The sequence below is a fragment of the Gossypium hirsutum genome, chromosome D09, assembly GCF_007990345.1.
Source record: "Gossypium hirsutum isolate 1008001.06 chromosome D09, Gossypium_hirsutum_v2.1, whole genome shotgun sequence".
NCBI classification, from domain to species: Eukaryota; Viridiplantae; Streptophyta; class Magnoliopsida; order Malvales; family Malvaceae; genus Gossypium; species Gossypium hirsutum.
This window is the reverse complement of record NC_053445.1, coordinates 50,506,272-50,527,382: the sequence shown is the minus strand read 5'-3', so window position 1 is coordinate 50,527,382 and position 21,111 is coordinate 50,506,272. Positions and strand designations below refer to the sequence as shown.

The window sequence follows — 21,111 nt, the reverse complement described above, 5'->3', positions numbered from 1 at the left end:
TAACTTTGTCCATACTAAACCTTTGAAGTACTTTCTCAATGTACCTCTCTTGTGATAACCATAATTTCTTGGCCTTTCTATCACGTGTCAGTCTTATGCCAAGAATTTGCTTTGCTGGCCCCAAATCCTTCATTCCAAAGGATTTACTCAACTCTTGTTTCAACTTCTCAATTCTAGAAGCATTCTGACCAACAATAAGCATATCATCAACATAGAGCAAAAGAATAATAAAATCATCACCAGAGAATCTCTTAACAAACACACAATGATCAGAAGTAGTCTTCTTGTAGCCTTGCTCCCCCATAACAGACTCAAACTTCTTGTACCATTGCCTTGGAGCTTGCTTCAAACCATACAAGCTCTTCTTCAATCTGCACATATAGTCCTCTTTCCCTTGTGCAACAAAACCCTCTGGCTGCTCCATGTAAAGCTCTTCTTCCAAGTCACCATGAAGAAAAGCAGTTTTCACATCCATTTGTTCAACCTCTAGGTTATAACAAGCTACCAAACTCAGTATAGTTCTGATAGAGGACATCTTCACAACCGGAGAAAATATTTCTTCAAAATCAACCCCTTTTTTCTGAGTATAACCCTTGACGACCAATCTAGCTTTGTATCGTGGAGATGAAGACTTCTCTTCTTGCTTCAACCTGTAAACCCACCGATTATTCAAAGCTCTTTTGCCTTTAGGCAGTTTCACCAATTCAAAAGTATGGTTCTCATGCAAGGATTGAAGTTCGTCTTTCATCACTTCAACCCACTGATCTTTGCATTCACTCTCCATAACCTCTTCATAACATTCAGGTTCTCCCCCGTCAGTCAAAAGAACATATTCATCAGGAGAATACCTGACAGAATATCGTCGATCTCTGGAAGACCTTCGAAGTGGAACTGCTGGTGGAGCTATAGGTGCTTGTTGTTGATCATTCACAACATCATCCATGGGAGTATCAAAGTCACCTATAGTCTGATGGTCACCACTAACATCACCATGCACATCATCCTAGATAGGATCTGGTGAAGAGTCTAGGGGAACTGGATTCACATCGATCAAGTCACCACTACCTTGTGAATCCACTTTCTCCGTCTTATCAATGTCATCAATGGTCTGATCCTCAATGAAGACAACATCTCTGCTTCTCACGAGTTTCTTCTGAACTGGATCATAGAGTCTATAACCAAACTCACCATCTAGACCATAACCAATAAAAATGCATTGTCGAGCCTTGGCATCCAACTTGGATCTTTCATCCTTTGGAACATGAACAAATGCTTTACAACCGAACACACGTAGGTGATCATATGACACGTCTTTACCAAACCAAACTCTATCTGGCACATCACCTTTCAAAGGAACACTAGGAGACAGATTTATCACATGCGTCACTGTATTCAAAGCTTCAGCCCAAAATGATCTTGGTAACTTTGCATCTGACAACAAACATCTGACTCTCTCAATCAATGTTCGGTTCATTCTTTCAGCTAACCCATTTAACTGTGGAGTCTTTGGTGGTGTTCTCTGATGTCTGATTCCCTGTCGCAGACAATACTCATGAAACGACCCTGTGTACTCGCCACCATTATCAGTACGAATGCACTTCAACTTCTTCCCAGTTTCCCTTTCAACTGATGCTTGAAACTGTTTAAACACCTCAAAGACTTGATTTTTAGACTTCAAAGTGTAAACCCATAGCTTTCTTGAACAATCATCAATGAAAGTCACAAAGTAAAGTGCACCACCATGTGATCTTACTTTTATCGGACCACAAACATCTGAATGGACCAACTCTAGCAACTCTGATTTCCTATGAGGAGGATGGCTTCTAAATGAAACTCTTTTCTGCTTTCCTGCTAGACAATGAGCACAATTCTTCAGTGTAGCATTCTTTAAACCCGAAAGTTGATTCTTCTTCGCTAAACAGCTAAGCCCCTTCTCACTCATGTGACTGAGTCGTTTATGCCACAACTCAGTTGAGTTGTCATTCAGTGTCACATTCACCGTCTCTCGAGAAGTCAAAGCTTGCATCAAGTACAAATTTGAGCTCTTCTTTCCTCGAGCCACAACCAAGGAGCCTTTAGTCAGCTTCCACTGCTCTTCACTGAAGGTGTTACAGAATCCCTCATCATCAAGCTTTCCTGCAGAAATCAAATTCAAACGGACATCCGGTGCATGTCTGACATCCTTGAGAGTTAACTTTGTTCCATTGTTACTCACCAAGCTAACATCTCCCATACCAATAACCGAAACCAAACCATCATTACCCATCTTCAATACCCCAAAATCACCAGGAGTATAAGATGTGAAGAATTCCTTCCTCGACGTGACATGAAGTGATGCACCAGTATCAATCACCCAACTAGTCTCGTCGCATGCTAGGTTGACCAAATTCTCATCACAAATAACTAACAAATCTTCACGAGTAACAGTAGCAACACGCTCAGATTTTTCATCGTCATTCCGATCGTGTTTATCACCACCACCTTTGTTCTCTTTCTTCTACTTGAAGCAATATTTCTTAATATGACCTTTCTTACCACAATGATGACACTCAAGATTCTTGTATCTCGATCTTGACTTGCTTCGGCTTTTATCTCTACCCTTTCCATCTTTGTCTCTGTTTCTCCCCCTGTTCTCGATAACCAACACCTCGGACTGTGATGTAGAACCCTGTGATCTTCTTCTAACCTCTTCATTCAACACACTACTCTTAGCCAAATCCAAAGTAATAATACCCTGTGGGGCAGAATTAATGAGTGAGACTCGAAAGGTCTCCCAAGAGTCTAGTAGAGTAGCAAGCAACCAAAGTTCTAAAATCTCGTCATCAAATTTGACACCCATACCAAGCAACTGATTCATCATACTCTGAAATTCACTAACATGGTCAGCTATAGACATTCCTTCTTTATATTTCAGCGCCATCATTTTCTTCAGCAAAAATAACTTGTTATTGCCCGACCTCGAAGCATACAAGCTTTCAAGCTTCTCCCACAATGTTCGAGCATGTGTCTCCTGATCAATGTGATTGTAAACATTTTCTTCAACAAATTGCCGAATAAAGCCACACACTTGTTGATGCTCAAATTCCCATTCTTCATCACTTTTCGAATCGGGTTTTTGAGTAGTAAAGACCGGAAGATGCAAAGCCTTCACAAACAACAAGTCCTTCATTTTATTCCGCCAAAGTTGATAATTTGTGCCATTCAACATAATCATCTTGCTCGTATTAATTTCCATAATTATCTGACACAATAACCAAGCTCTGGTACCAGTTTGTTGGGAAGAAACCGAACAACCGAAACAAAGCGAAAGCACAATCGGTGTTCTTTCTCTCCTTATAACTCCTGTCAAAAATTATGGCAAGCACAATAGCACAAGATATGTTCTCTAGCAACCTTAATCAACCACAAATCAACTAATGCAGCCACAACAAAAATAAATAGAGACACCGATATTTTTACGTGGAAAACCCCTCTAAATTAAGGGTAAAAACCACGGGACTTTAGAGTCCGATAAAGAGCTCCACTATCATCAAATGTTCGGCTACAAGATCACAATATCAAGCCTACGACAAGCATTCAACTCCGACAAGGCTAACAATATGTAATCTTTAGCAAAAGAGAGAAAAATGAGAGAACATCACCAAAAAACGCAGCTGCTGAAAAATGGGTATTTCCGACGCTAAAAGACTCGGATGAAAAATCCGACCGTACAAAGTCAAGAACACCTTATCGCCTAGCTGCTGTCCAAAATCAGCTCAATCGAACCACGGATGGACCTTCGATCGAGGAGTTGATCGCTGCTGCACCAAGCTTCAATCTCACTCTCTGTTTTTCTCTCTGGATGTAATTGAGAATTTTTCTCTTAATTAAGAATGCTGCCCACTCCCACGTTAAAAGGCCAAAAAATTGGCTTTTGACAAAACCAAAAAAAGGCAAAACATTGTGGCAGAAAATATGGGTTTTTCCCACATAGTGGGACCTATACCCAACAGCATCATCATCATCGAGTTCATGAAATGGCCAAAGTTATCAATGTCTCGCATGGAGATAAAAAGAAAGGATCATGTTTAGTCCAAAGAGTGTTTCAAAGTTCCATCAGTACAAGTATAAACAAACAAGGACGAAACTCCAACAAATCAACAGACCCTAAAGTTCCTAAACTCTAACCTACACCCTCATTCCCTTCCCTTCTAGACGATCCGATTCATATTTTTGTGTATGCAAAAATTGTTACCGATGTTTTCAATTGTACACATTCAAAAAAAGAGTACATATATTTATTTTCATACAAATCCTTAAAACTACTTAAAAATGTTAGATTTTATTGAATTATATTTTGAATGAAAGACAACAAGCTCAATTAACTCGATTAATGTTATTTTGAGCATTATCTTTAATTAAAAGATATTAATAAATTTGTTTATTATAAAGAAATGTTAATTTTTGAAGTTTTTGATCGAAAAACTTGACGGTTGTTCAGTATATATCTATGTAAAAGGTTTTTATGCTCAACAAGTTGTAAAATACACCATTTAAACGAGTTATTAAGAACAGAGAAGTATCAATATACATAAAGAAAAAGTGAACTTCAATTGGTAGAGATTAAATTCTGTTAAAATTTCAAATTATTATATTTATAAGCATGTTTATTTTTATATAGAATATATATTATAATTTCTTTTTCATATACAAATGATAAAATTTAAATCCAACACATCACATTTTCAATGAAATTCATCATGTATAATTACAAGCGTATGAATCTTTAGTTTTACTACGTGCAATTACGCATTTAGAGGTTTAATTTTCAATCATTTATTTCTTGGTACAATTTAATTTTATTTTGTGATCACTCAAAATGGGAGTTAAAAAAAAAGGAAAGAAATCCAACCACAATAAAGATGCGTCGGTTCCATTAGCAAATTATTGCAAATATGACTTGTCCTGGCCTGTTTGTTTCTCCCACATTTATTATTAATTCAACCAGTGGAAAAGCCTATGGATTAGTTGGTTAGCCCACAGAAATTTAACTGCTTCAATAAATATTTTAAAAACTGCCCACTTTTTCTCTCTCAGATCCCTCTTTTCCAGTATTTTTCACTCCTTTATTACATATATATTTGCTCTTGCTTATACAAACCTGAGATATTGAGAGAGAAAGAGGGGTTAAAGTTAAACCCAAAAAGAAGCAAAAGGAAAAATGGTTGGTGATGGAAAGGTGTTCACTTTGGCTCAAGTCTCTGAGCACAACACCCCCAAAGATTGTTGGCTCATCATCAACGGCAAGGTCTTTTTTTCTCTCCCTGTTTTTCATTACAATGGCTTAATGTGTTCGTTTTAATGTCAAATTAAAGGATTTTGCATGTTGGCGTTGGGTATTTTTCAACTTTTTCAAGCTTTCATTTTTTAATTTCTTTTTTAAAATTTTCATGGCATTTTTTATTGATCCCATGAAACCCATTAGGAGCAGCTTTTTGAATGTGGGAGTTTAATCTCCTAATCGATGTGGGATTTGAATTGTTTACATTGCAATTGAACTAAGCTGTTCTAGTTAAAATCTGTATTCGACACACGCTCATCATCATCTAAGCCATGATGCAAGGCCTTATGCTGTTGTGCTTAACGAGTTGTGGTAGTGCCTAGTTTGAGAATTTTAGTATACCCAGGATTTAAAATTATCAGTATCCCTCTGTTTGTGAGAACATCAAGGTTCGAGAACTTTTCAACTATGTTGCTCGATGCTTCATTTTCCATGGAGTATCTGTATCCAACACTTGTGTCTCACACACGAATACAAAGATATGACCTTCAAGTATCCTTCATGGAAAAACTTAGAAAAACTAACCATACCCATGTCAGATACATATCCATATCCAACACACACCAAGTAAACATAGCTTTGTGGATAGATAACTTATGGTTGTTTAGTTCCATGGTTAGGCATTTGCTGTTACCATCAATATAGCGGTCATAAAGGGTTCGTTCCGGATAGCCTCTAGAACCAAACTAGGAAGAGGGTAACTTTGAACCTAGGTGTCTCAGGGTAGGGCTTTTCCTCATGCCTCTTGTGGTGTTGATTATGCAATTATGATCTCTCCAAAACCAAAAGCTCTTCTCCGTATATGCACCTATGTTGTAGAACTTGACCTCGGGTTTTAGTGTCTTTAAAAGAAAACAAGACCCTTATCTGCTGCAATCAAAGATGAGTTCAATCCAAAGCGACAAACTTCCGTACTTCGTGTCTATAGTAATAGATTTCACATGTTTGAAGAGACGATTTATTCATGTTAGTGTCAGTCTCATTCGTGCAACAGGTTTACGATGTGACAAAATTTTTGGAAGACCATCCCGGTGGCGATGAAGTGTTGTTATCAGCAACAGGTACAAACTTTGGGTCTATTTTCATCCAACTTCCGTTATCATTATGTATACTGCCTATGATACGTGGATGACGTGTCGGAGCAATGTAGTATTGTGCAAAGAGGTTGATATGGTTTTACTGCCTGTATATGTTACAGGGAAGGATGCCACTGATGATTTTGAGGATGTTGGACACAGTGATAGTGCACGAGACATGATGGATCAATACTATGTCGGAGAGATCGACATCTCAACTATCCCTAAGAAGACGACATATAAACCCCCAAACCAGCCACACTATAATCAAGACAAGACATCCGAGTTCATCATCAAGCTCCTTCAGTTCTTAGTTCCCCTTGCCATCTTGTGTTTAGCCGTTGGTATTCATCACTACACCAAATCGTCTTAAAAAGAGTAGATTGTGTTACAATGACGGAAAAAACTTGGGTTTCATTTATGCTTATCTTCTATGAAAAGGCTCAAATAATCTTAAGTTTGGTTGGTATAATTTTAAGGACCTGCATTTTTGTAACCCTGATTTTAAATACAATAATTGAAGTCCATTCTGTTTTGAGCATGAAAAATCCATAAAGCTGAAAACATTGATGCTTAGAATAGAGCATAGCAAATAAGAAAAAGATTAAAACATACCCCTTTGTATCATGTAATAATCTCTATCCTCCATTTTTGAGCATCTTTAGCCTGTTTAAATTGACAATTCTCCCAAGAAACAAAATTAAAGGAACAAAATGGACATGATAATGAAATACAAGAACCTTCCAATGCATTACCAATAAGAAAAGCTTTTCCCCACCAGTACCTGAAATACCATCAACCATTTTATACATGAGAGGTTTAATGGAAGCAGTCAGTTATGACTCGATAAAACAACAGCATCTGCTCATTGTCACGGGATGCATCATCATCATTGAGTTCATGAAATGGCCAAAGTAACCAGTGTCTCGCATGGAGATAAAAAGAAAGGGATCATGTTTAGTCCAAAGAGTGTTTCAAAGTTCCATCAGTACAAGTATAAACAAACAAGGACGAAACTCTAACAAATCAACAGACCCTAAAGCTCCTAAAGTCTAACCTACACCCTCATTCCCTTCCCTTCTCAGATGATCTGTTAAACAAAGGATTCGATTCGTATTTTTTTGTGTATATGTAAATCGTTACCGTTGTTTTGTTACAAACAGTTAGTCGACACATTTCTTCAAAGGTCCTACTTTTTTTTACAAGTAAAATAAGGAAGATGGAACATGGAACTAACACCGTCAGCCTTTACAACTTTACAACTAGTACTAAATCCTGCTAGCTGAAAATACCTAATTTTAAGATCAACTGAGATTCTAGCAGGAAATATGGGTCCTGATGGAATGTTAATGGTCGTTTAGGGGTCCATTTTCTCCCATTGATAACGCCCGGGAAGTGGCTTATCTTTCACTGGATCAAAGTTGTACCTGCAAATAACCCCCACATCTTTTATCAGATCATAACCACAATATAGTGATACAAGAAAGAGTTGTGCAAAAAATTCAAACAATCACAAAAGTGAGAAACAGGGTGAAAGAGATTTGGTATACTTCTCAATGAATTGTCTTTGCTGGTCTTCTTCTGTGAGAGAAAAGAACTCATCCATTTCATGTGATGTTGGTGTATATCGCCGCGTTGAATTCTGTACTCTCTGGTTAGTATCTGCTGAGTTGGGAGGCCTAGTAGCAGAACCTGGGGTTCTTATACTCTCCAAGTCCCTTATCAAGCTGCAAGGAGTTGATTCCCTAGTGCCCCTGCATAAAAACAATTAGCTATAAGTAAATCAAAAGTAAAATCTACAGGCAAACACTCAATTCTACAAAGCTGGTTTAAAAAGATTAAATATTCGCCCCAAAGCACACCCCCCCCCCTTTTTTAAGAAAAAGAAGAACAACATTGCATGGAGAAGCACACCATATCGATCATTTGAGGAAAAAAGCTCAAAATGTTTAAGACTTCCTTAGTGTACAATAGACATAAGAGGTTCTTGTGTCAACTTTTAAGCAAAAAGGGTCCGCAATGAAAAGAATTAAAAAATATATGGAAGGGGTCTGATTACAACTGATATGAGATAAAATCTATCATTGCAATTCAGCTTAACCAAGCATATAGTAAAAAGACGAGAAAAAAAAGAAGCAAAATAAAACAACTCGGACAATATCAAGCAAAGAGTGACATTCTGGTTATTCAAATCTAAGAACAATCAGATTAACAACCATAATCCTCGTGTCAGAATCCTATGCTCAAAGCATGGAAATAAATGTAACTTAGAACTGTATCTTCCAAAGGTGTAAAAGCTCAATTAGCATATTAATCCCCAAGAAAAAAAAAGGAAACAAACAGAAAAATGTCTTACGTAAATTTTTATCTTAAAAAAATCAGGCATCCACCACATGCAAAACAACATGGTTTGTTTCTTTCCATTAGAATCATGTAGCAGCATAGATGCCTAACATACCTAACAAAGGAAAATATATTCATATTTTTATATATATAGCCACATAATTAGTCAAACCCAAGTTTTAAACACATTCTAAGTTTAAATGGAAAACAAAAAAAAAAAAAAAAGAGGGGGGCAGAAATCAATTATATTAACAGAGAAGAAGTGATGAATGACAAGGAAAAGCTGGTAATGACAGTTCTATTTCAGAACCAAGGGTATGATACAAGCAAATAACATAATTACAACATGAAAACAGAAATATTGCATATTGTATATAATGCATATTATTTATGTATCAAAATTTATAAAAATATAAAATAATTTAAACATGACTACATCATGAGAAAAACGAATGAACACAAGATGGGTACACAAGTTGTCAGATCTACTTCCATCAAAATCAGACAGTAAAATTCAGAAGTAGTTAAAAACTGTAAGAATCAATAATAGCTAACTTTAGCTTGTGAAGCAACAAAAGGACATAAGCAGACTAGATTTAATTTCTCGGCAAGGGTAGATGAAGAGATAAAATTGCAACATCTTCAGACAAATAAAGAACACTACTCCTTATGTCATAAAAATAATTTCTAAACCTTTCCTAGCACAAAGGCATTAGAAAGAAAACATAAAATATAATAAAAACCAAAGCTAAGAGATGATTTTTCATCATTTATCAGAGTTCAACCAAACCTAATAAACAAAAAGAAGTTGGAATAACTCAATAACACCCATAGAGGAACTCTATTTTAAGGGTGAATTACTCTTTCTTCAACCAAATAAGAAATATGGAAATAATGTGAAAATGGAAGTGAAAAGAAATCCCATTAGTCAACAGATATTTTATTACAGCAGAAGCTCAACAGTAAAAAAAGGTTTATATACACAAACATATGTGCGTATATATTTTTTGACACAATGTGTATGTATATTTGGCTCAAGATGGTTTTGCTTGATAAGGTGTAAAGAAAAGTAAAAGGGTAAAAAATTAAGAAATAAAAAGTTAAATAAGATAGAAAAAAATTTTCTTTTAATTAATTGGCTTCGGAGGGAAATAGAAAATTGATATTTTTCCTTACAATCAATGAATAGAAAAAATGAGAAAAAATATAAAATTTTAAATTTTAAAAAAATATAATTTTATATCCTTAACTTGCATCCCTTGCGTCTTATTACTCTACTTAATCATTACAAATTAGACTAAGTCATTTTTATTCACGAGCATGAAAAAAAATCATATATTGTATTTTGTTTTTCATCACTTCTCATTCATATCAACCACATTTAGAATTAATTTTCTTTTCATTTTTCTACTTTTCTTTTCTTTCTATTCTTTCACTTTTCCACTCTACCCAGCATACCCAAATACATGCTAAGTGAAAAAAAAAATGCATGGTATAACAAAAATAGATGAAATAAATGTCCAAATAATTTAAAATCCCTAAAACTACAAAACTCAAGAACTCAGCTGAAGTAAAAGTTTCTACTTTTCTGGGTTCTAAAAGAGATAAATAAATAAACAATGTTTTTCATATAAAAATTGTATTTTTCCCCAATTAAAGCATCAAACATCCACCATAATTTTTCACTAATAAGAATAAGCAATAAATAACAATAACCCGAACTTCCAATGGAATAAATAAAAAAAATAAAGATGAAAAAAGAAAAAGAAAACCAACCTCTCTCTAGCTTCCATGTCCAAAATATTTTCCCCAAAAGAAGCTTCAACACCATCAAAATCATTGCTTTCATTATGATTGTTGTTAAGATTGCTGTAGTTAATAATATTATCATTTCCATTATCTTCTTGCACAATGTCTTCACCTTTTTTCTTTTCCGAATTCGAGCCGCCACACGGTCGAACCCTAGAATACGAATTAGGGTTAGGATTCTGCACACAGCTATCCTTCTTACTCCCCTGTTGCTGCTGCTTGTGCCTCTTCGAAACATGGTGGTGCACCACAAGCGGCGGTTTCTCTAACCGTCGACTCCGCAGCTGGAGAAACGAGCCGTCTCCTGTAGCCGGAGACGAAACAACCGTAGGCGGAGAAGAAGTGGAGGATTGCTGTAGGCGTTGAAGGGCGAGGGTTTTGGCTCTGGTCCGAACCCCGAGAGAAGCCTGGGAGAGTTCCATTACGGCAACCTCCCCTGCCGTTCTGGCCTTCCTAATGTACTTACCCATTTGGGATTTTGGGGTTTGAAATTTTGTTTCAAGGGTTTTGGGTTTTGGTTTTCGAAGAAAGAAGCTTAAAGCTTAAGGCTCAAGGCTCAAGGCTCAAGCTCTCATATGAGAGAGAGAAGAAATAAATAAATAAATAAATAAAAATAGTTTTTTTTTAAAGGGTGGACGGGGAGATTTTCAGGTGGCTACGAGTATTTACTGCTCCACTGCCCTTTTCAATATCTCGTGATATTTTACATTTTGTAACATAACGGAGAATATGCGAACCCTAGAAATAATATACCATTTTAAAATTTTCTCGTAAAACTCTCTTGAGATCTGTACACCATTCTTATTATTTATTTATACACTTTTATTTCATTATAATGGAATAGAGTTGTAACATAGAAAAAAATTAAGATAATTAGAGTACCCTAGTAGATTTTTTATGGGTGGACGATTATGGTTATTGTTATTAAATTTTAACAGGATTATTATTAAAAATAATTTAATAATAAATAATAAATAAATTAGTCATCTTTTAATATAATAATTATTAAATATAATTTAATAAAAATAACCATATATAATTTAATAATATTTTTAATATAATTATTTTTTAAAATTATATTTTGAAATTAAATATTTTATATTAAATTATATTAAAATATTTCAAATATTTTGTTTTTATATTTTCTAAGTCCAAGTTTTAAAGGACTAATTTGGAAATTAATTTTATTTTGTTGTTCGATGTTACATGAAATAGTCATTCTTTAGTGATACCAAAAAATAACTATTACAAAAAGACAAGTGATAATGAAGTAATGGACATTTCATTAAATGAGTATTACGTTCAACCAAACAAAGAAATGATTTATCATTCAATAAATAAGGAGGGAAGGCTATTCCATTCCCCCCAACCAAACATGATGTAAGTCTATAGATATTATTATTATCAATTCAATTTTGATTACAATGGTTCGGATGCGTTCTTTGTAATTATAATTGAGAAATATAATGTTTAACATATGATTATATTAGAATATAATGCAATTTATAGTTTAATTTAATAATAATTTATTTATTTTTATGATTAATTATATTTTATTATTTTTAATTGAAAACTATTAAATGTAAAGATTGAAGATGATAAAAATAAATATAAAATGATAAATTAATATAGGGTAAAGTTACCCATTTATTTGCAAATATTTAATAAGGAAATCTGAGGGATTAGTGTATTTTTTTATCATATTTTACAGATAAATGGTTATTTTCTAAAATTATAGAAGTGAATCTTTTTTTTAACAAATGTTTGAATTATTTTCCTTTAACCTAAAAAATATAATTATGAGGACAATGTAATAATTTTTTTTACAATGAGAATGATATGATTTTAGCTATTCATTTAAAATATAATGATGTGAATGGTTAAATTTATTATTGGATTACGAAGATGAAGGAATTTAGGTCAAAGCTTTGGTTTATAGAGATTTAGGTATTTTATAAGACATAGGATTTATGGTGAAGGTAAATAATTAGGGTGTAATTGAGTCGAGTCGAGTTTGAATATTGTCAATTTTGAACTCGATTTGAAATTTGGAGTTCGATGTTCAACTCGAGCTCGATCGAATATCTGTTTTTAAGTTCAAGTTCAGTTCAAAATATAATAAGTTTGTTTATCAATTTTTGTACTCAAGCTCGAGCTTGGCTCAATGGTTAAGCTTAGTGTTAATAATATATTTTAAGGGTAATGTCGTAATTTAATAAAATAAAAATATGAAAAGCTTAGTAATGCTTGCGAGTTGTTCGAGTCAAATATTACTATGCTTGAATTCAACTTGACTGATAGCTTGAGCTACTCAAACTTGACTCGATAATTACCAAATTAAGTTCCAATTTTTTTGAGTCAAACACAAATCACTTAATAGCATCGGTGTCTTATTTACACTCCTATAACCAGTTGTCCTTTTGGATAACTTGTGTTTGATAAACATGTAAGAAACCATCCCAAGAAGTGATTCACTTTAAAAGAACTCAAAATGGCAAAATAAGGTAGATAGCTATTAAGATGGATTTGGTGGAGAAGACCTATGATCGTGTGAGGCGTGACTTTTTGGAAGATACTTTGCAAGAAGTTGGGGATACCACAGCGACTGATTCAAGTGACCAATCATTTCTACCACTATGCAAATACTTTTGGAGCGGAGCTTTTATAGAGGAGTTCAAGACAAGCAAAGGCATTCGATAAGGGAATCGTCTCTCACCTTTGCTTATTCCGGCTTGGTGAGGTTGGAAAATAGTAGTAGTAAAGCGGCACTACATAATATTTCAAGAAGAGGACATTTGATCTCTCGTCTCTTTTCCGCACATATGGTTTAATTCTTTTTTGTAAGGTGGATTTGGACAAAGTAAAATTGGTTGATAGGGTTATCGATTAGTTTAGTTACTTTTCAAAGTATAAATATAAACTCTTAGAAGGCTTATTTTTTTTTTCAAATAGTTCATTTATTTCGTTAGAGTCGTTAAAGATATTTATCAGTTCATAAATTAATAAAATTGGAAAGAAACTCAATGGTTGTGATGCAGTATTCCTTTAGCTATTTCAAACAATATTCTCTCGATCCAGTTAACGTGAAAGAAATTTTGTGTGAGGTTTGAATGATGGTAATCATAAAACTGCTCTTGTTAAGTGAGATACTTGTTGTTAGCTACTTATTAATGGTGACCTTGGTTTTAAGAGATTGAATGAACAAAATTACTCTTTTATGCTAAAATTGGGATTCTGCATTGTCTCGAATGTTTTACCACTCGATTCAACAAGAGTTGATTTTTGTTAAAAAAATTAAAGCTTGTTAAAGCAAGTGAATTTGATGTGGCTATCAAAGTGCCAACAGAAGTGGCTATAATACCTAACATTGCGACATGTTGTGACTTGTCATATTTGAAGTTGTCAATTTTTGAAATAAAATATTTGAGCTTCAAATAAACCCAATTATGAAGATCAATTTATTTGAAGAATCTTATCTTGAAGATTGAATTGAATGGGATCAAGCAATCGGATTCCTTAAATAGTGGAGATTGAATTGAGATCCCATTGAAGACATATCTCCAACATTCCACTCTATATTGGTCTTTATTAATATATCGTATCTTGCTATTTTAGCTACCATTTTATAGGAGATTGGATTAAAATTAATCTCTAGTATGTTAGTAAGTCTTGAACTTCGATATATTCGAGACTTATATAAGTTTCAAAACTAAGTATTGAGAGCACTTATCTATTCATAGTGGAACGTATCTTAAGAGTACATTTGAGAGAGTAAATAAGTTTTGTTTATTGCCTAAGTTTAGAACTTAGAGGTGATTGATCTAGATCTTCGGATACAAAAACAATGCTGCCAGTAATTCCACTATTATTAGTGAACAATAATGGAAAAATTGAATTCCTTCATATTTGTTTCATATTCATAGAGATAGGGGACATAATACACATGGATATAGTAAGTCTTGCTTGGGCTGCTTTAATGGTAGTCTTTACATTTTCCCTTTTAGAACTTAGAGGTGATTGATCTAGATCTTCGGATACAAAAACAATGCTGCAGGTGTGATAAAACTTGAATAAATTGTTGTGTTGGGATTAAATATAGTAGTTTTACTCACTGAGTTAGGCTCCACAAACAAAGGAAAACCGAACTGTGTGAACAATCCTCTGTATTATTGCTTTATCATAGTGAGTGGTCACTATAATCATCACTTCTATTTAAACAACCTACTATACTTGGTAATTAGCAACCGCCTATTTTAACAATATTAACATTTCAAACACGACCATAACGGAGATAGAATATTTTTATCAAGTGGAAATATTAAGTCTATTTTCGATTGCTATTTACTTTATTCTTATTTAAACTACATTAAAATATGAGTGACAAATATAAGCATGAGTTTAATATTTATACTCACATATATATATATATAAAGTCAAACATAAATATTAAAAAAAACTAGAGTGGAAAATACAATATACAGGTTTGGTCCTCAAGATTCACCTCTCTATACCAAATCATCTCTACATTGTAATTTGAAGATTATTTTTTGTTATGTGGTAATATATTCATATTTATTTCAAGAAATGAATTAGAATGCTTTTATGTTTGAGGACCACTTATGTGTGAGAAAATGGCAGAGTTATGCAAATGTGTGGCAGAGGCTCCATTAAAGCTACTTTCGATTCTCTGTAATTTATTTTGAAGGATTTTACAGTTGACAGTTACAAGTAAAAGTCCAACAAATATTAAATCCAATGACCCAAACAGCATCCAAACCTTTCCCAATATCAATAAACATCTAAAATTCTTTTACATTTCATTTGATATTTTTTAAATAAAACTTTGGATTTAATCAAAGAATTTTAGATGAAAAACAAAATGAAAACCATAATTTCGATTATTATATGAAAATTTGATACATATTACATAAATAAAAATAATATTATAAATAAAATTAATTTATCGGTATCTTTATACTATTGGTTAAAGTAAGTTCATTCATACTCGATACCAAGATTTGATCTACGGGTTCACTTGTATGGGTTATATGAGTTTGAAATTATATTATATCAAGCAAGAAAAAGTTAACAACAAAACAACTCAGTTAAAAAAAAAATTAAAAGATAATAAATATTACAATGATGTTTTTGTTTTTATATGGTTTTATAAGGACTATTTAAAAAATTAAAAAAGAATATTTACATCGTGAAGTGAGTGTCGGTGTTGAATTCCTATTACACATGTGGAAGGAAGCTTTGTTTTTGTTTTTGTTTTACGTTGGCAGTGGAAAGTTGAGAATTTTAAAGATGAAAAACCCACCCACTTCATTTAATTACTTTGGAAACAATGGAAAATAAAATCATTGGGAATTGAATATTCTTTCAGTTTGATCCAATGAGACTTCAGCAATAACACCCACCTCCACTATCACCCTCAACCCCCCATTAACTTCTCATAATTTCTTTGAATTAAATATTTTGAAATTTGTCTTAATTTGATTTCTTTTAATTAAATAAAAACCATTACCCTTTCTTCCTCCATTTGCCACATTTTCTTCGACATAAATTTGACTGATTTTATTAATTTGTGTTTAATCCGATAAAGGGCCTTTTGTGCAATGATCTTAATAAAATGTGATTTCAGAACTGTTGGATTTGTTGAAGTTTGTTGTTAAAGGGATAATTTTTAACAATTTTATGTAAATAAATATAAATACTCAAATTTATTAATAATAAAATAAGTAAATGGATATACCTTATTAATCCGTCTAAATGTGCAAATTTAACTATGGCAATGATTATTGATGATTAAAATAGAGCATAGCAAATAAGACAAGATTAAAACATACCCCTTTGAATCGTGTAACCTTTGTCCTCCATTTTTGAGCTTCTTTAATTAACCAATTCTCCCATAGAAGCATGTACCTGAAATGGGTTAAAGCCATTTAAAAGGAATGATTACCCCATGGAAGCAGTCAGTCACGCCTCAATGAAACAACATTGTTCCCTACGGGCTGCATCATCATCATCTTTGAGTTCATGAAACGACTAAAGTGCAAAAAAGAAAAAGAAGACAAAAAGATAGGAGGAAAGGGATCATGTTTAGTCCAAAGAGTGTCTCAAAGTTCCATCATTACAAGTATAGACAAACAAGGGGAGGAAAATACAAAGAAATTCTGTACCAGATCAACTGACCCTAAAACTTCCTAAACTCTAAACCTACACCTTCCTTCCCTTCCCTTCTCAAGATGATCTGTTAGACTTTTTTTTTTCTTTCTTGTAACTCGTTACCGTTATGTTACAGACCATTAGTCGACACATTTTTTTTTCTTTTTAACAGTTAAGGGTGATGGAAAATGGAAATAAAACCGTCACCTTTACAACTAATGCTAATTCCTACTAGCTAAAACTACCTAACTTAAAGATCAACTGATATTTTAGTAGGGAATATTTAAGTGCTGATGGAACACTAATGGTGTCTAGGGGTCCACTTTCTCCCACTGATAACGTCCTGGAAGTGGCTTATCTTTCACTGGATCAAAGTTGTACCTGCAAATAACCCCACATCTTTAATCAGATCATAAACCACAGTATACTAAAGAGTTTCTGCAGAAGTTTCCAACAACCATACTTCTCGATGAATTGTCTTTGCTGGTCTACTTCTGCAAGAGTAAAGAACTCATCCATTTCATGTGATGTTGGGATGTGTCGCCGCGTTGAATTCTTTACTCTTTGGTTAGTCTCGGCTGATCTGGTTGGCCTAGTAGTTGAACCCGGGGTTCTTATACTGTCTGGGTCCCTTATCAAGCTGAATGGAGTTGATTCCCTAGTGCCCCTGCACCACAATAGCTATCAGTTAATGAAAAGAGAGAGAATCTACACAAAAACACTCATTTCCAGGATGCCAGTACAAAAGGAATTAACTGTTCCCTTTTTCAGTTTTACAATACCCCCCTCCCGAAAAAAGAAACAACCTTGAATGGACAGCCAGACCATACCAATCATCTGAAGAATAAAGCTCAAAATGTTTAAGCATTTTCTTTCTGTCAAACATTCAAGCGAAATGGCTCTGCAATCCAAGGGGGTGAAATGAAAGATTTTCCACCATTTTCATTTTGTTTTGGATTTTGTTTCAACATGGACATGCTTCATTTACCAGTATTTCAGCAGAAAAGGCTTTACAAATACATGGAGTTCACTTCATTCGAGACACGTGGAGTCAAATTTAACTGACAGAGCCCTTTCTGGAAAAAAATGTGGGGGGGGGGGCGGGGAGAAGAGGGGGTTACAACTGAAACTAAATAAAATTTATCATAGTAATTTGGCTTAATCAAGCAAATAGTAAAAAGAAAAAGCAAAGCAGCAAACTTGAAAAGTATCAAGCAAAGACGAGTCACAAAAACAAATCTTCTGGTTATTAGAATCTCCACATGATCAGATTTGACATCCACTAACTAAAGGCTCTTGTCAGAATATCCTATGCTCAAGTTTGGAAAATTAAGGTAAATTAGACACCTTCCAAAGAGATAAGCTCAAATTGAACATTAATCCCTATGAAAAAAATAATACAAACACAAAATGGTTTTTTTTTGTAAATTTCCTAAACTACCCATGCCCCCCCCAAAAAAAAAAAACCTAACTAATTAAATTGGAGGAACGTTACATCAAACCCGCAACTCCAGTTAATACTCAGTTGGCAAACACGAAATAGTTTTGTTTCTTTCCATTAGAATAATTTAGCAGCATAGATGCCTACAAATACCTAAATGAAAGGGCCTAAAGATATTTAATATATATCACCACAGAATTAGACAAACCCAAGTTTTTAAAAGCATAATAAGTTTAAATGAAAGGGAAAAAAATGGGGCAGGAATCAATTATATTAACAAAACAGAAAAAGTTGCGAGTGACAAGGGAAGGCTGGTAATCTATATTCTTCAGGCTCTTCATTTTTTTGTGAAATACTTTTGTATGACACCCTTGTCCAACATATGGATATGGGTATATAAGATACGAAGATATGATTTTCCAAATACATGAAAAAGCTAAGAATAAATTGAACAAACATATACAATGCACATTCATTAATTCATATCCAACACTTACACCAAGTCCCAGTAACATAGCTGGTAATGGCATAATTTTATTTCAGAAACAAGGGTTTCTACCACAATACAACTACTTGCTTCCATCAAATTCAAAATATCAAGATGCAGAAGTACCCAAAACAGCAAGAACAATTAATAGCCAAGTTTTGCTTGTGAGGCAATAAAGGATATAAGTCGAGTGACTTAATTTCTCTGCAAGGGAAAGACTACAGAAACAGATCAGAGATAAAATTGCAACAACTTCACACAAACAAAGAATAATTCTTCTAAGCAATTGATTCAAGGGAATCTTATATCATAAAGATAATTTCTAAACCTTGCTAGAAAAAAGCACTGCAAAAAACTTGGGGGGGAAATAGAACTAAATTAGAACCCAGAGCTCAATCAGCCTATAAACAAAAAGAAGTTGGAATAACTCAAAAAAAACCCATAGTAGCAAAGCAAGAAATCCTATTAGTTAGAATATATTTTATTATAGCAGAATCCCTACATGAATTAAGGTTTCTTTTTAATTTTTTTCATGTTTTGTGGGGAACCTAAATGTCCAAGACATCAAAGGCAAGGGGGTAAATGCATGGTCTAACAAAAATACATGAAATATAGTCCAAAATACTTAAAATTCTTCCTAAAACTACAAACTCAAGAACTCAGTTGAAGTAAAAGTTTCTACTTTTCTTGGGTTCTAAAATTAAAAAAAAAATTAAGTGTTGTTCACATCAAAACTCTGTATTGTTTCCCAATAAAAGAAAATTAAACAGCCACAAGAGGTTTTTCCTTAAAAGGAATAAGCAATTAAAATGAAAGCTCCAATAGAAAAAATTAAAACCCAAAATTCCAAATCCAATGCGAAAACTAATAAAAAAGAAATAAAAAGAGAGAAGAAATGAACCAACCTCTCTCTAGCTTCAATATCCAAAACATTTTCTCCAAAAGAAGTTTCAACACCACCAAAATCATTGCTTTCATTATTATTATCGTTGTTAAGATTGCTGTAGTTAATAATATTATCATTTCCATTGTCTTCTTGCACAGTGTCTTGGCTTCCAACTTCACCTTTCTTTTTCTTTTCGCTACCCACTCGAACCCTAGAATTCGAGTTAGGGTTAGGATTCTGTCCAAAGTTATCCTTCTTACACCCCTGTTGTTGCTGTTGCTGCTGCTTGTGCCTCTTCGAATCATGGTGGTGCACCACAAGCGGCGGCTTCTCTAACCGTCGACTCCGAAGCTGTAGATACGAGCCGTCTCCTGAAGCCGGAGCCGAAGCAACCGTAGCCGGAGAAGTCGACGATTTCTGGCGTTGAAGTGCGAGGGTTTTGGCTCGGGTCCGAACACCGAGGGAAGCCTGCGAGACATCCATTACGGCAACTCCCCCTGCCGTTTTGGCCTTCCTAATGTACTTCCCCATTTTGGGATTTTGGGGTTTGAAAATTTCGCTTCAAGGGTTTTGGGTTTTTGAAGGAAAGGAAGCTGAAAACTTGAGATTTCTCAAAGCCAGAGAGAGAAGAGGGAAACGAAAAAAGAAAAAACAATTAAAGAAAATGGGTAAACAGTTGTTTGTTATAAAAAAATTTAAAAAAAGGTCATTTATTTATTTTTATTTAGATAAATTTAAAATTTTGAGAATTAATTTAAATATGATCTAAATTATGTATTTAATTTAACACATAATCACTCATTTGAAATATTTAATAAATTTGATTAAGATTATTATTTGATACACCAATTAAATAAATAAAACACCTGACGTCGTTTATAATATTGAAATTTTAGTATATTAAATAAATTATTTAGCACATTATAAAAAATAACTTTTAATATTTAATAAAATTAATATAAATATTATTTAATAATTTATTAGTGAAATTTTTACCTTTTTACTAGTAAAAGTATAAAAGTTTGGAATTGTTAAAAATTATCACGTTAGCACATATGTAAATTTGTTTTTTTTCAAAAAAAAATTATCTTTACTAAAAAAAGCAACAATTTTGAATTTTATTTTCCATATAAAATTGTTTTATAAAAGTTAATTTTAGGTTTTACTATTACAAATTATGCCGAGAAATAATCTGGAGTTAGACTGTAGTTTTATTTTACAAACGAAAACCTATATCTCATCATCTCGAGAGATGCGTGAAGAACATTAAGCTTTGGATACCTTTTTTCAGTGGCCACGTGGAAAGTGCATTTTGATTTTATTTTTCTTTTCAAATATTCACTTAAGATTAATAAAGATTTTTGTATTTTACGGGGTTAAATTAGTAGAATATGCTAATTCTTTTTATTAAGACTTTAGGTCATTTTAAATTTTAATTAGAGAAATAGACCGTTTTTAGAAGAGAGAAAGTGAAAGCGCGTTCAATTGAACGCACTTTATATACATAAAATTCATTAAGATTACGTCTTTAAAAAACAATTTATTAAAATTCTAATTGTATGTAATAGAATGATTTTATTT

At 33.4% G+C, this 21,111-nt stretch overlaps 3 protein-coding genes across 3 annotated transcripts; 1 reads left to right on the top strand and 2 right to left on the bottom strand.

The window, feature by feature from the left end:
* Positions 1-4,930: 4,930 nt before the first annotated feature.
* On the top strand, positions 4,931-6,937 carry LOC107890563 (cytochrome b5). Its single transcript, XM_016815050.2, has 3 exons — positions 4,931-5,287; positions 6,315-6,381; positions 6,519-6,937. The coding sequence occupies exons 1-3, from the start codon at positions 5,201-5,203 to the stop codon at positions 6,767-6,769; spliced, it is 405 nt and encodes a 134-aa protein (XP_016670539.2). The 5' UTR covers positions 4,931-5,200; the 3' UTR covers positions 6,770-6,937.
* Positions 6,938-7,333: 396 nt separating this feature from the next.
* Positions 7,334-11,180, bottom strand: LOC107890562 (cyclin-dependent kinase inhibitor 5). Its single transcript, XM_016815049.2, has 3 exons — positions 10,516-11,180; positions 7,947-8,150; positions 7,334-7,823 (listed from the first exon to the last, which is right to left on the bottom strand). The coding sequence occupies exons 1-3, from the start codon at positions 11,016-11,018 to the stop codon at positions 7,754-7,756; spliced, it is 777 nt and encodes a 258-aa protein (XP_016670538.2). The 5' UTR covers positions 11,019-11,180; the 3' UTR covers positions 7,334-7,753.
* A 5,450-nt stretch (positions 11,181-16,630) lies between these two features.
* LOC107890565 (cyclin-dependent kinase inhibitor 5) lies at positions 16,631-20,215 on the bottom strand. The gene is made up of 3 exons (XM_016815051.2): positions 19,550-20,215; positions 17,180-17,383; positions 16,631-17,097 (listed from the first exon to the last, which is right to left on the bottom strand). Exons 1-3 carry the CDS (start codon positions 20,059-20,061, stop codon positions 17,028-17,030), a joined length of 786 nt encoding a protein of 261 aa, XP_016670540.1. The 5' UTR covers positions 20,062-20,215; the 3' UTR covers positions 16,631-17,027.
* Between the last annotated feature and the right edge of the window lie 896 nt (positions 20,216-21,111).

What these genes read in the sequence shown, in the direction of transcription:
- LOC107890563 (XM_016815050.2), top strand. Translation starts at nt 5,201, where the DNA reads ATGGTTGGTGATGGAAAGGTGTTCACTTTGGCTCAAGTCTCTGAGCAC. An exon ending in GGCTCATCATCAACGGCAAG is followed by an intron (nt 5,288 to 6,314) that starts GTCTTTTTTTCT and finishes TTCGTGCAACAG; the next exon opens with GTTTACGATGTGACAAAATT. An exon ending in AGTGTTGTTATCAGCAACAG is followed by an intron (nt 6,382 to 6,518) that starts GTACAAACTTTG and finishes TATATGTTACAG; the next exon opens with GGAAGGATGCCACTGATGAT.
- LOC107890562 (XM_016815049.2), bottom strand. Translation starts at nt 11,018, where the DNA reads ATGGGTAAGTACATTAGGAAGGCCAGAACGGCAGGGGAGGTTGCCGTA. An exon ending in GACATGGAAGCTAGAGAGAG is followed by an intron (nt 8,151 to 10,515) that starts GTTGGTTTTCTT and finishes GTTTTTATGCAG; the next exon opens with GGGCACTAGGGAATCAACTC. An exon ending in CAAAGACAATTCATTGAGAA is followed by an intron (nt 7,824 to 7,946) that starts GTATACCAAATC and finishes GGTTATTTGCAG; the next exon opens with GTACAACTTTGATCCAGTGA.
- LOC107890565 (XM_016815051.2), bottom strand. Translation starts at nt 20,061, where the DNA reads ATGGGGAAGTACATTAGGAAGGCCAAAACGGCAGGGGGAGTTGCCGTA. An exon ending in GATATTGAAGCTAGAGAGAG is followed by an intron (nt 17,384 to 19,549) that starts GTTGGTTCATTT and finishes ATTGTGGTGCAG; the next exon opens with GGGCACTAGGGAATCAACTC. An exon ending in CAAAGACAATTCATCGAGAA is followed by an intron (nt 17,098 to 17,179) that starts GTATGGTTGTTG and finishes GGTTATTTGCAG; the next exon opens with GTACAACTTTGATCCAGTGA.